The 12,279-nt window shown below is 40.4% G+C and overlaps 1 protein-coding gene and 1 non-coding gene across 3 annotated transcripts in view; one reads left to right on the top strand and one right to left on the bottom strand.

Annotated features, from left to right (window-relative positions):
* Positions 1 to 1,640: 1,640 nt before the first annotated feature.
* Trnaa-ggc (transfer RNA alanine (anticodon GGC)) lies at positions 1,641 to 1,713 on the top strand. Its single transcript has one exon. It is a non-coding gene; the product is annotated as a tRNA-Ala (tRNA).
* A 344-nt stretch (positions 1,714 to 2,057) lies between these two features.
* The window catches only part of LOC138052908 (aldo-keto reductase family 1 member A1-like), a 13,816-nt gene continuing 3,594 nt past the window's right edge, over positions 2,058 to 12,279 (bottom strand). For both annotated transcript variants that reach the window (XM_068899504.1, XM_068899505.1), the window contains 8 exons: positions 10,830 to 10,885; positions 8,189 to 8,371; positions 6,672 to 6,759; positions 5,916 to 6,017; positions 5,139 to 5,256; positions 3,990 to 4,046; positions 3,240 to 3,370; positions 2,058 to 2,701 (listed from right to left, as the gene is read on the bottom strand). In XM_068899504.1, the coding sequence (XP_068755605.1) occupies positions 2,489 to 2,701; positions 3,240 to 3,370; positions 3,990 to 4,046; positions 5,139 to 5,256; positions 5,916 to 6,017; positions 6,672 to 6,759; positions 8,189 to 8,371; positions 10,830 to 10,885 (948 nt within the window). In that variant the 3' untranslated portion in view covers positions 2,058 to 2,488. The remainder of the gene's footprint in view (positions 2,702 to 3,239; positions 3,371 to 3,989; positions 4,047 to 5,138; positions 5,257 to 5,915; positions 6,018 to 6,671; positions 6,760 to 8,188; positions 8,372 to 10,829; positions 10,886 to 12,279) is intronic.

Raw genomic sequence — 12,279 nt, 5'->3', positions numbered from 1 at the left:
AATACGCGCAACAAACCTTCTGAACTTGCAAGGCAACATTTTTGCGCGACAAGTTGGACAAAAAACGTTGTCCGTGTTACTGGGGCTTTATTGACAAGGACAACTGTTGCAAAAGGCAATGCTGATAGCTAGTGAAGGTTCGAAACATTTAATATTATCCAGCTAGGAGTAATAATTGATTATGTAGTGCGTTCGGCGTTCGTTTGGAGAACTTTGGACGTTGGAATCATTAGACGAGCCGAGATGCCATGAAGGTTGTTAGGATTGTGGAATGAGGATAAAAATGGAAAATTTGGAGTAAGGAGATAATGTCGTCACAAAACCTAAATTTGTGAACATCTAAAATTTGTTAAAATTGTCTGAGAGATTATTACTTGAAAAGGCCCTTGCCAAATATTAGCGTGTTGGTTCAATTTGACTCCATACAAACAATCACAAGGTGCGCGATCGTCGTTTGCGGATATGACATATTTAAAACCGACTGAGATGTGTGTGCACGTATGACGCAATTCAAGACGGCGATGAAAAAGCAGAGGAACACCCTGTGCACTGTATCCCAGATACCACAGAATACCCAGCATAAGGATACGTCAAACGCAAAAATCTCTGCAATTCCTAAAGACTAGTAGTAATCTCGGATTATTGAAGTGCGTTCGACAGTCGCTTTGGATTTGGAAGCAAAGGAGACTGGGTAGGGAAGGAAGTAATCGTACAGGACCCGGCCAAAATTGACGATACGAGCTTGTACTTCTTGAGAGGTTTCAATAAGCACCAAGTATTATGACTCACGTGACAGGATATTGAAATACTTTACTCTTGGCTGGACTCTGAATCGCAAGTAAATGCGATCTGTTCGGTTTAAGGAAGTATGTTGCGCACGTGGTCAAAATAAGAGAGAGGACATGTAGATACTAGTAAAATACCAAGGCCAGAAAGATTGAAGAAAATAAAAAGGAGTCGAGTAACATTGGCATCGAGGCTGACACATATCAAAACCGAGATCCGCGTGCAGGTATGACGTAATTCAAGATGGCGCTGAAAAAGCAGACGAACTTACTTGCTAAAGCTCACCCCATGCACAAGATATCCAACATTAAAAATTGCGTTCTCTTAATGTCGAACGCAAAAAAACGAGGCATTTCCTCTTGAGTTTTACTCAATCCAAGCAGTACCCACATACAGTCCATCCATCTATTTCTTAACCCTTTCAGCCCCGATAGTGCCAAATGGCACTTATAGATTTTACTCTGTCTAACGCCAGACGATTTTACTCGTCAATGGGGAACCCCTCGGGGCTTAAAGGGTTAACACCAGTCTTAAAAGCTGCAATCTGATGAAGGTACTATCACAAGTTTTTTTACTTATTTTTTTACAGCGATTGCATTATTTGATCATGACTAGACATGTCTTGTTGATTTGGCAAGGGAAATAGCTTCTTTTAAAAATACAACCGTAATTGTAATCAGGCATGATAAAACGTGCTTAAAACCTAAATGTTGTCACTGACTAAAAAACTTTGAAAGTGTACGTTTCGGACAAACGTCAAGAGTATGAAACACGGAGATGCAGTAAATGAAAGGGGGGGATGTTAAAACAAGAACGACAGATAACATCTCAAATGACCAGCTCTCAAAATCAGTGGCTTCATAGCTCAGTTGGTTAGAGCGTCGCACCGGCATCGCGAGGTCACGGGTTCAAACCCCGTTGAACCCAATGCCATTAACGAACCCAATATCATTAATGGTCACTTTCACATTCCGGACATCTTCAAGTTACAGGCTAATCCCAAGTGACGTTCTCACGTCATTTAAAAACCATTTCATCTACACCTGCACACCAATTATTCTTGGTTTGCATCCACGTGATGAGACGGCCATGTTTGTGAACAAAAAGATAGAAAATGGCTCCACAAGTTTTGCATAAATATAGTGTCAAATCTACGGTGCCCAGTAAGGGACATGAGATGCAAAATATATTTTGTAACTAGCACTGTCACTTAATTATCTAGCACTGCTACTTGCTATCTAGCACTGCCACTTACTATCTACCACTGCCACTTACTATCTACCACTGCTACTTACTATCTAGCACATAAAAGCTAACCTTGGGCCTAATTAGGTCTAGATAATAAGGAGCAGTGCTAGATAAATAAGTGACAGTGCCAAATAATAAGTAGCAGTGCTAGATAATAAGTAGCAGTGCTAGATATATAAGTGACAGTGCCAGATAATAAGTGACAGTGCTAGATAATAAGTGACACTGCCAGATAAATAAGTGACAGTGCTAGATAAGTAGAGTTTTTGGATTTGATGTCCCTTACAGGGCACCGTACAAATCTTAATGCATTGTGCTGTAAACCAATATGGCTGCCGTGACGTCAGATGCAAACCATCAATTCTGATGAAGGTTGCAGTATTCCAACCGAAAGTCAGAGACAACATCATGTTTTTATCAGGTTTTTTTTACAACCACTTTCTGGACATCAGTCCTAATCCTCCCATAGATCTTCAGGAACTTCCTCCGCTTTGTACATCCACGTCGGCTTAAAGTATCTCAGATGCACTCCAATGTTTTCAATCGCCTTCATGTCATCTTCGTCCAGTTTCAAATCCAAGGCTTTTATATTTTCCTTGATGTGCTTCTCGGAGGCGGACTTGGGAAGCACTGGAGTTTTTCGTTTAATTCCCCAGGCTAATGCAACCTGTGGAAAAATACCATTAACAGGTTGAAACAGAACAATCAGATCAAGATGATCCAAATATTAAAATCCATTTTGATGCAATAATTCAGTGCATTTGTTTACATTAGATCCCGTATACCAAAACTGCCCATTACCGCATGATTATATTATTCCCGACCCTTATTGGGGTTACATTCTAGCCCAGAAATTATCATACTTTCTCAGAAAACAGGACAAACTACGGAATTTTTAACTTGATTAAATAATCCACACATTTTCTTTTGTTATTCAATATAAAAGCTCGATTTTACGTCCACCACCGATTTTGTTTGTTTTCGTCTATCATCACGTTCTCATGTAAAAACTAAATATGCTTCACGTATTTTTACCCCAAAAGGAAACCTAAGGGTTTCGGTAGATGAACGGAGAAAAAGACCTCAATCGGTTGACGGAGGCAGAGCAGAAATCATCAGCGGCCTTTTCTGTTGCAAAATTGAGGATATATAAAAAGCACTCAGGTTAAGATTACTGAACAAGGAAATGACGATTGTCAACTCACCAAAGCGATTGTCGCGTTGTGCTTATCAGCAATTTTTTGCAGTACAGCATTTTCCAACAGAACTGGTTCTTTAGATTTGTCCCATGGTCGATCAGGTGACCCCAGAGGAGAATACGCTGTAAGTACAATGCCTGTAATCAAACAAATGAGTTTTCTTAGCTCTTTCTTTCGCATTGTTTTTATTTTTAAGTCTTTCAACTATTTCATGTCTTTCGTCACTCAAGTACTAAAGAACGTCGCATTTGGCCTTGGAACAAATGCGAGTTACGTGCGAACTAGAGCAGACAAAGCTAAGACAATAAAGCTTAGACCCAGGTCTACCTGTCGCGGAACCCTCAATTCATTTTCTACGGCACTGTCAAGTGTCAACTGCATTTAGTGCTAAGGCAGTAATCCAATCAAATCAACGCATATCAAATCGTAGGTTGATTTTTGAGGAGAATGGAAAACCGGAGTACCCGGCGGAGAAAAACCTCTCGGAGCAGACTAGAGTACCCACGTGTGACGCCAAGTCTGGAAACCGAACGCAGGCCCCATTGGTGCTTTATACATTGGGCCAATACTGTTGTGTCTGTTTGATCTTTACTCTACTCCAAAGGTTTTTTTTGCGGATACTCCGGTTTTGCCTTCTCATAAAAGTCGTTAATTGATTTGATGCGCTTTAACTAGATTCGACTTTATATGAATAGAGCTGCAGTTCTGCGAGCTAGTGGAACACTCCGCGAAAACCTTGAGACAAGCATGACTCACCTTTGCTGACACTAAACTGTAGCAGCTCTGGCTGAGGTAAATATGGGTGCAGTTCCACTATCAAAAACAAAAGTACGAGAAGATAAAACAAAAATCCAGTGGCGTAACTGAAAACAGCAAGGAAAAAACTGTTTATCAAGTATGGTAAGACATGACCACAAAGGGTCACCAAGTCCTGATCTTTGGCTAACAGCAGGGAGCTGTACGCTCGAGATATTACCACGAAACACGAAGTTATTGAATTAATTATTACCGTCGCAGACTCTGCTATGATCTGAGAGGTTATACAGAGAAACGATACATCCTTCACTCTGTCACACAAAAGGCGTGGAAGATTTTGTAATAATCAAATTTAAATTTCTGGAATTGAATGAGCAATTTGTTATTTCTTTTAATCAATAACCTGTGTATAGTGAAACGGTTGTAACACATCTAAGGATCGCTACCGGGCCACATTAAGATCTCTTGAGACAGTTGTGAGATGATGAAGGGAAATCTTAATTTGATCCATCCCTTCCGTTAAAAGGAGAAGTAAATGTTCACAACACAGTATTGGTGATTTAATTAATTAATTAATTAATTAATTAATTAATTAATTAAGTAAGTAAGTAAGTAAGTAGGTAAGTAAGTAAGTAAGTAAGTAAGTTAGTAAGTAAGTAAGTAAGTAATCAGGAGTACCCGGCCATTCGAATTCGAAGCAACGCGTCCTCGATCCATGCTTACGCGGCTACGTGGCTACTAAGTCATGAGCTAAGTAAAATGAGAAAGTGACTGAGCGAGTACACTGTTAACGAGCAAACGGGTGAACTGTGACTACGTAAGTTTCCATTGTACTTTTATCATAGTCACGATCATCGCTATCGTATGCCTCACGTTTTTTTGATGCTCTAAGAACAACATGGGTATACCTAGAGGGTTTTTTTTTTAATTATTTGATTGTATTTTTTGGACTGTATCTTATGGAGATGGAGCTTAGCCATTGTTTGAACAAGAACGTTATGAGGAATGAACCGCTTCAAGTAGTCGTATTTGGTTTGCCTTGAGGCAGCCTAAACATTAGTTTTAACTGCAAGAGGTACAATAAACCGATTGTTCAGTGAGTGATAGTAAATGGCAATAATATTTCGGATATCTATCATTTGTTTATACCTTGGTTACATGCAGGTAGTATATTCGCAGTTTTTAAGAGATTTGTCGTCTGCTTGATGGTAAAGTTTGAGATTCCAATTGCTTTGCAAAGACCTCGTTCCACAAGTTGCTCCATGGCCTGTTAAGGTGAAGTTTTAGGTATAAGCATGCTGGGGACTAAGTATGTGTACGTAGATGTTATGCAGGCAACTTAACGAGCGGCGGAGCCGCGCGGAGAATGGGGAGGAGCGCCCTCCTCATTCTCCACGCGGCTTTTGCCTCTCGGGCCAACAATACCGCCGGATCCCCTCGGGCATGAGCGGGGGAATGCGGGGTCATTCCCTTCTTGGTCCCCCAGCAAACGGGTCCCCGCATACCTGAGGGAACAGTCACTCCATGGTCGGCGGTTTTCATGTTCGCGCCACATGATAAATTAGAGTATCGTCGCTTTGCTTCGTTTCGGAACAATGGGATGCTTTGCGAAGTCACGGACCAAGAAAGGCTGTTGTAGCTGACAATCTAAAGGGCTTGGTATTGAAACTATAGTTAAGCACATTTTCTGATTTGATATTGATTTTGATTTTCTTGCAACATTTGCAAGTTCTGCATCTTTTTTGGACCTTATTCATCAATGGATCATTGGTGGCTGTGTTTCTGTTCTCTCATGACCATTACGAAAATTAGCCAACCAGACAATTATTAGAAAGTGATTTCTTGCTTATGAAAGGTGGGCAGCTTTAACTGTATCTGTTTTATCAAAGTATAGATCTAGACCTTTCGTGTCTTTGCCACATTCACCTGCCAAGTCTTTGCCATTTCTTCTTTTGAATAACCGAGAGTTCCTTCAGCTATGGAGTTAGGAAATGGTGACTCTTTCTTGAAAGCAATTGGATAGTGGATCTATTCAAAACAAAATAGCTTACAATATTTAAAAAGTTACTATTTTATTTTCCTATGTTCAAAACACCTTAATAATATCCTTGATTGAATCAAAGAAAGAATAAGTTTTCAGAAAACAGGAGAACTAGGGCACTCGGAGAAAATTCAACCTCTCAAACCTGGCCCCAGTTAAGTTCAAACTAAAGATAGGGCTATCAGCTGGATAATCACTATCCAGTAGATAAGTCATAGCAAAACCAAATGTTTTATCGAATGGATTATTAGTGATTTATCCAGTGGGGTTAGCACAATGTGCGAGCCAGCGAGCCATGCGAGTCATCCGAGCCATGGCTGCGAGTCATGTGAGCCAACATGGCAAGCCATGCGAGTCAACATGCGAGTCACAGTTATTGAAAGCTAACCGTTTTAAAATGGCTGCTTAGACTTAATAACTATTTATCAGCGCTATTTGAAATGGGTGCTTAGACGTACATGCGAAATTCAAATGGCTCGCATGGTTCGCAGATTGTCCAGCCCCTATCCAGTGGATAGCGTTATCCACCTTTTGACTGATAACTTGATGAGTAAAACAGTACAAAGACATATTATAGGCCAGTTTTACATGAAATGCATGATTAATATTCAAAGTAATATTCATGTCGACAGTCTACTCACAAGATATAGGTCCAGGTACTTCAACTGCAAATGTTTAAGAGTTGTTTGACAAGCTGGTAATACATCCTCTGGAGCCTGACTGTTACACCTAATTTCAGAAATATTATAAAAGTTAAGCATTAAAGTCCATTGTGTGCAGCTGAGTTGATGGGAATAACTACACTATATATATTGTGGCTAGACCTATCTTAGAATGCCATATTTTAGGAACATAAAGCCAAATCACAATCTACATTATTGACAGTTCAAATCGCACAAAAGCAGATCATAATCTTTAATATGAATTCAAAATAGAGCGTTTAAGAGAGCTGTAACAGGACCACCCTTCTAAGGTGCCCCCGATTAGTAGCGGCAGGTATTTTTTGCAGGTTGCAGGTTGAAATTTTATTATAACTGAAAAACCGCCGGCACTAATAAGCGATAGACTTGCCGTGACTGTTGCATGAAAAGCTAATCTTAGGCCTAAAGAAAAGTTTTTAGGCCTAAGGTTAGCTTTTCAAGTAACAGTCACGGCAAGTCTATCGCTTATTAGTGCCAGCAGTTTTTCAGTTATAATGAAATTTCAACCTGCAACCTGCAAAAAATACCTGCCAGATTAGTAGGCTAAGTGTAGCCGGCTAGAATCGAATGAGACACGTTATTAAACTTGCTCATGTGGTTTGACAGAACATCTTTAATCCAGAAACAACCTGTTGGTGAGAGAAAAATGTCTTTTACCTTGTTGGGACCTATAATCATGGCCTTATTGATCTTCAATAACAGGTGCAAGCAGAAAAAGACAGGAAAAAAGAAAGTATTCCGTTTTTGCCTGTGAGGGGTTCATTGCAAGTGACAATAGACAGTTTTATTGTTGAAGCTAAGGCCCGGTTCAAACATCGAACTTTTCATATGCCTAGACTAATGCAAATGAGCAAAAACAATAGATTTTTGTCATTTGCATTAGATTCAGCACCGGAAAAGTTCGACTTTTGAGCTACGCCTTAGTTACCTGGCCTAAGAATGAAAGCGAGGCTGTTGGTGACCTTGTTTGATACAAACTTTTGTGCTTTTCTATTGTTACTGTAGACGAATGTAGCCCTTGGTGCAAGAGGTCCCGAGTTCGATTCCTGGATCTCACATCCTTGTTTCGACTTCTTTCCTTTCAGTGTAGTTTAAGTAGCTTTAAATACCCTTAAAACGGAACACTGATGGAGAGGGGGGAGTAAAATGAGCCCACCGTCGACCTTAGGTTTGTCAGTTTAATTACTGTTATGAGTCATCGACATTAAATATGGTCGCTTTACTTTACTTTTACTTTACTAATTAGAATTACAATTTACATGATAAAAGCAGTGAGGTCTGTATCAATACAACTTGGTGACTGGCAACCTTGCAGCCATTCATAGGCGACAGGTCAGTGAGCAAACAACTGTACAATGGCCTATAATAATGTTGTTGTTCATTCTTTGCTCCACAAAAACAAACTACAAAATGATATCAAACCACATGCATAGAGGCCTTTTTATTTTCTAATTTACCAGAGTTTGGAAACTATGAAGAGATCTTCCCGTTTTATTTTCCCCTCGTTAAAGATTTCAGTCAGTGTTTCACCAATTTCGTCCTCGTTGCCGTAAATATGTGCACCATCTATGTGTTTGTATCCATTTTCAACGGCAATCCTCACAGCTTTACCAACTTCTCCCTTTTTTGATTGCCATGTTCTGCAAGTTCAAGCACAACAATATTATTATTAGACGAGAATTGGAGATCATCCAAGCTAAGCAGTTACCTAGAAAGCCTGAAAAAGCCTGCATGCGATTGCACTGCGCTGTAGTGCAGCACATTTACAAGGACATGCAGGGGTTCGTATGAAAAGCCATAACTTTCTTATGTAAGCTTTATTCGTTTGGTCTTGAAATGTGGTCTTGATGTTTTGGAGTTTTCTCATAGTGTACTGTGGCAATATTATTATGTAGTGAGGTTTTGTCATTACGTGACCGTCACGAGGTTTCATGGTTACTTGTTGTGTTTCCATCAAGATGTGTTGAGGTCCTCTTTTGACGAACTGTGTTTATAATCACATGAAGGGAGAAACTCGACGTCATAAAAGAACCTCACCACATAAAATGTAAACACAGCACGTCAAAAGAAGACCTCAACACATCATGATGGAAACACCACACATAACCATCAAACCTCGTCACATCGTGATAAAACTTCACCACATAATGGCAAAACCACCCCACAATTAAGTCAAAACGTCAAGACCAAAAAAATAAAGATTACATAAGAAAGCTATGGCTTTCCATAGGTTCAAGCCCCTTTTTAGGCTCTCTTCGCTTTGCTGCTTCATGTTGTGTTATCATACATGTATCGTTGTATCAAATAAAAGTAATAGCGTATAGAAAAAGAATAAAGAGAGGGTTCTCGGCTCCTACATTTACTAATATAATAATAAATCATACAAAACGTTACGCGCGTGTACAAGAGATATATCCTATTACAATGATAATCACTGACGTGCATCGTTACATCCCCCCATGTTCAGATGAGACGAGCGTCTTTTGATGTCCCCCTTTTTTTCATTGTTGTAACAGTAACAGGTAAATATATGTTGAAGTCTGAAACATATTAAGTGTTCAGTTTCTAGGTTTCGTAATCTGGCAAATAAGCCGGGGATGTGGTGATTCGACCGGACCTGGTTGTTCTGCAGGGCACATGCTCCTCCGGTGGGTCGGCGCTGTTGGGGTCTGAGGTGTTGGGTAGTTCTTGCTCTATTGGAGATGGTTGCTGGCCGGGTGTGTAGGTGTCGAGAGGAAGTGGGTCAGTCGAAACTGACTTTGGTGGGTCGACTGTTATTGGGTCTTTTGTTTGGAAGAGGTGTCTCCGGTTTCTTCTATACACCCGGCCATCTTCAGTACGTACTTGTTAAGACCGAATGTCAACCTTTCCTTGGACCTGAGCTCTGAGTCATGGTGTGTTTCGTTTTGAGGCGTGAAGCGGTTTGACTCTGACAGCGTCACCAGGGTTCAATCCTGTGAGCTCTTTGGCGCCAACATTGAAATATAGAGCCTGTTTGGCTTCGCGACATTTCTGGTGTTCTGGTTCTCCTGCTAAACAGGCGTTGTTCTGGGGAACTGTCCAACCCCTCAGTTGGGGTGTTTCTCCAGTCCAGGAGAGCTACAATACTCGTCAAAAATCTTGAAACACCTGTGCCTGTTTCCCCTTCCCCAGTGTTGATTTGGTTATCACAATGGCCTCATTGCTTCAAAACACGCGTGGCTCAACGTTGGGGAGAGAGAAGGCACATTTCAGGGGGGTGGGAAACAAAGTAAAGTAGAAATCTCAGGATTTTTCCAGAAAATTCGAAAGAAACGGTGTCTGTTTCAACGATTTGTGACGAGTATTGTGGCCACAATGGATTAGGCGCTTTGAGAGATTTCGAAAAGCAACCGAACCCAACCAAGAAGAAGGCGAGAACCAGGTAAACATTCTGATTTATTCAATGGGTGAAGAAGCGGCCGATGACATTGTAGTTTCATTCGGACTGACAAATGAACAAGCAAAGCAGTATAACACAGTTAAAGACAAGTTTGAGAATCATTTTGTGGGACAAGAGAAATGTGATATTTGAACGCGCTAAATTCAACCGCATCTTCTTATATTACCCAACATTAATTATCCATTTATTGAGTCCTATTCTCTACCCTTAGCCTAAAGAAAACAGTTATGAGTGTGTCCTTGTTAATACAGTGTGGGGGTGTACCGAGCCTTCTTGCAAGGAGGGGTTCCAACTTATCAAAAAATTCAATCACTCAAGAGACTTCACTGATTTGATAGGCATCGAGAAAGCATGTGCCGTGCGTGTCACGTTATATTGATTTTGAAGAAAACAAAATTTTCTCGACTTATCAACTCGTACATTCTGTTCTGCGCTAGGATTCTGTTCTCATTTCTCAATCAGTAAACAGAAGGTCAGTGAACAAATGACAGATGTCGCTAGTGTTTTTTAGCAGAGATTTCAATTAAAGCATCAGCATCAGCATGTAAATATTCTGGTTATGGTGAATGTTCAAGACAGCTTGAACTTGAAAAACTCAAAACTTCGAAAGCGGGTTCTGCAACCCCTGGAACCCTTCCCTGGGAATATCCCTGAAGTAGATAGAACAACCAACTCACCCCAATGCAATCAAGGGCATGAATGCTCCATTGTTAAGTTTAACACTTTCCTGGGCCTAATTTATGGAGAAATAAAGAACACAAATAAAAGTTCATTACCTAAAATTTGAATCTATACTATGAAAGAATTGATCAAATATTTACATTTGATTTAAAAGTCGGCTTGGAGCCCCAGGTAACCAATGTTTTGGTTGGGCTTGACATACCCAGATAATTAAACCTTGATTTTATGAAATGCTTGAGGGACTGCGTTGTACACTTTTTGATTTCAGGGGTATGTTGTTATCAGGGTTTTTGTGTGCATTTTGCTTAGCAACGTACATAAACGCTATGTTACTGATAGATTTCTGACTGGCTGATTTACTGACTGGTTGGCAGTGTGTGGAACACGATTTATGACGTCAGCGTAAGTCGTGATAAATATTTCAAGACGTACTGGAAAAGTGTCTTCCTTTGCTTTGTCTTTTGATTTCTCGGCGCTTCCATTGAGTTGAGTACACAAGCTTTAGGGGATAGATTACAGAATGGCCGTCCACTTACATTTAACCTCAAAACGCTGTCACCGCAGTCCCACAGTCAGTCTATAATTTACATATTTCATCCAGCTTCAACATCAAAAGTCCCACAGTCTAATTATTCGGCCACTTAGTTCTTTAAGCAATGAATCGAAACAACAACATTACACATATAATATACCTCGTTCGTTAATCCACACTGCGGACCATGGTAGGAATACATTTTACTCCTTGGAGTTATAACACTCATATTCGTTCACCATGAGACTGCGGACCGCGGTGGCAGTCCGTTTTACTGCTTCGACTTATAACATTTATATTCTTCGACTGCGGACCGCGGGGGCAAAGACATATTAATTTGCCCCCTGAGCATCCCATAATGTCTTGCTAAAATTGCGTTCATAACTAGGAGGATCATAGCTTCACTTGATTTTATATCCGCAGTTCAATATATGATTTCTTTCATAAATATCATTCCATTGTTGATTCATTCATCACAGGAACATTAGAACCCACAACTGACCAGCTTCCAACGTCAGGGGCTTCATAGCTCAGTTGGTTAGAGCGTCGCACCGGTATCGCGAGGTCACGGGTTCAAAGTCTCTTGAAGTCCTGAATTTTCAGGCCTCTCTACGAAATTGCTAAAATTGCTTTCATAACTGCGAGGATCATAGCCTCACTTGATGTAAGTATTATTGCAACCATTTAAAGTTAACTTCTTACCCAGGCTCTTTCCCCTGCTGGAAGAGTTTGGGTACAAGGTATGTTGCCTTTATGTATGCAACGTAGACGCGTGTACCAAGGATCGAGCTTGGGGCATCTTTTTCCGAAAGGCACGCACAAACCAACTGAGCTGTAAAACCGTAGAGTTGGGAGATGATATTCGTTAATAAATTACAGCTGGTATGCATGGCTTTACTAACCACAGGTCTGGA

Source organism: Montipora capricornis, chromosome 6 (assembly GCF_036669925.1).
Source record: "Montipora capricornis isolate CH-2021 chromosome 6, ASM3666992v2, whole genome shotgun sequence".
Classification (NCBI taxonomy): domain Eukaryota; kingdom Metazoa; phylum Cnidaria; class Anthozoa; order Scleractinia; family Acroporidae; genus Montipora; species Montipora capricornis.
This window is presented reverse-complemented; position numbering and strand designations above follow the sequence as displayed.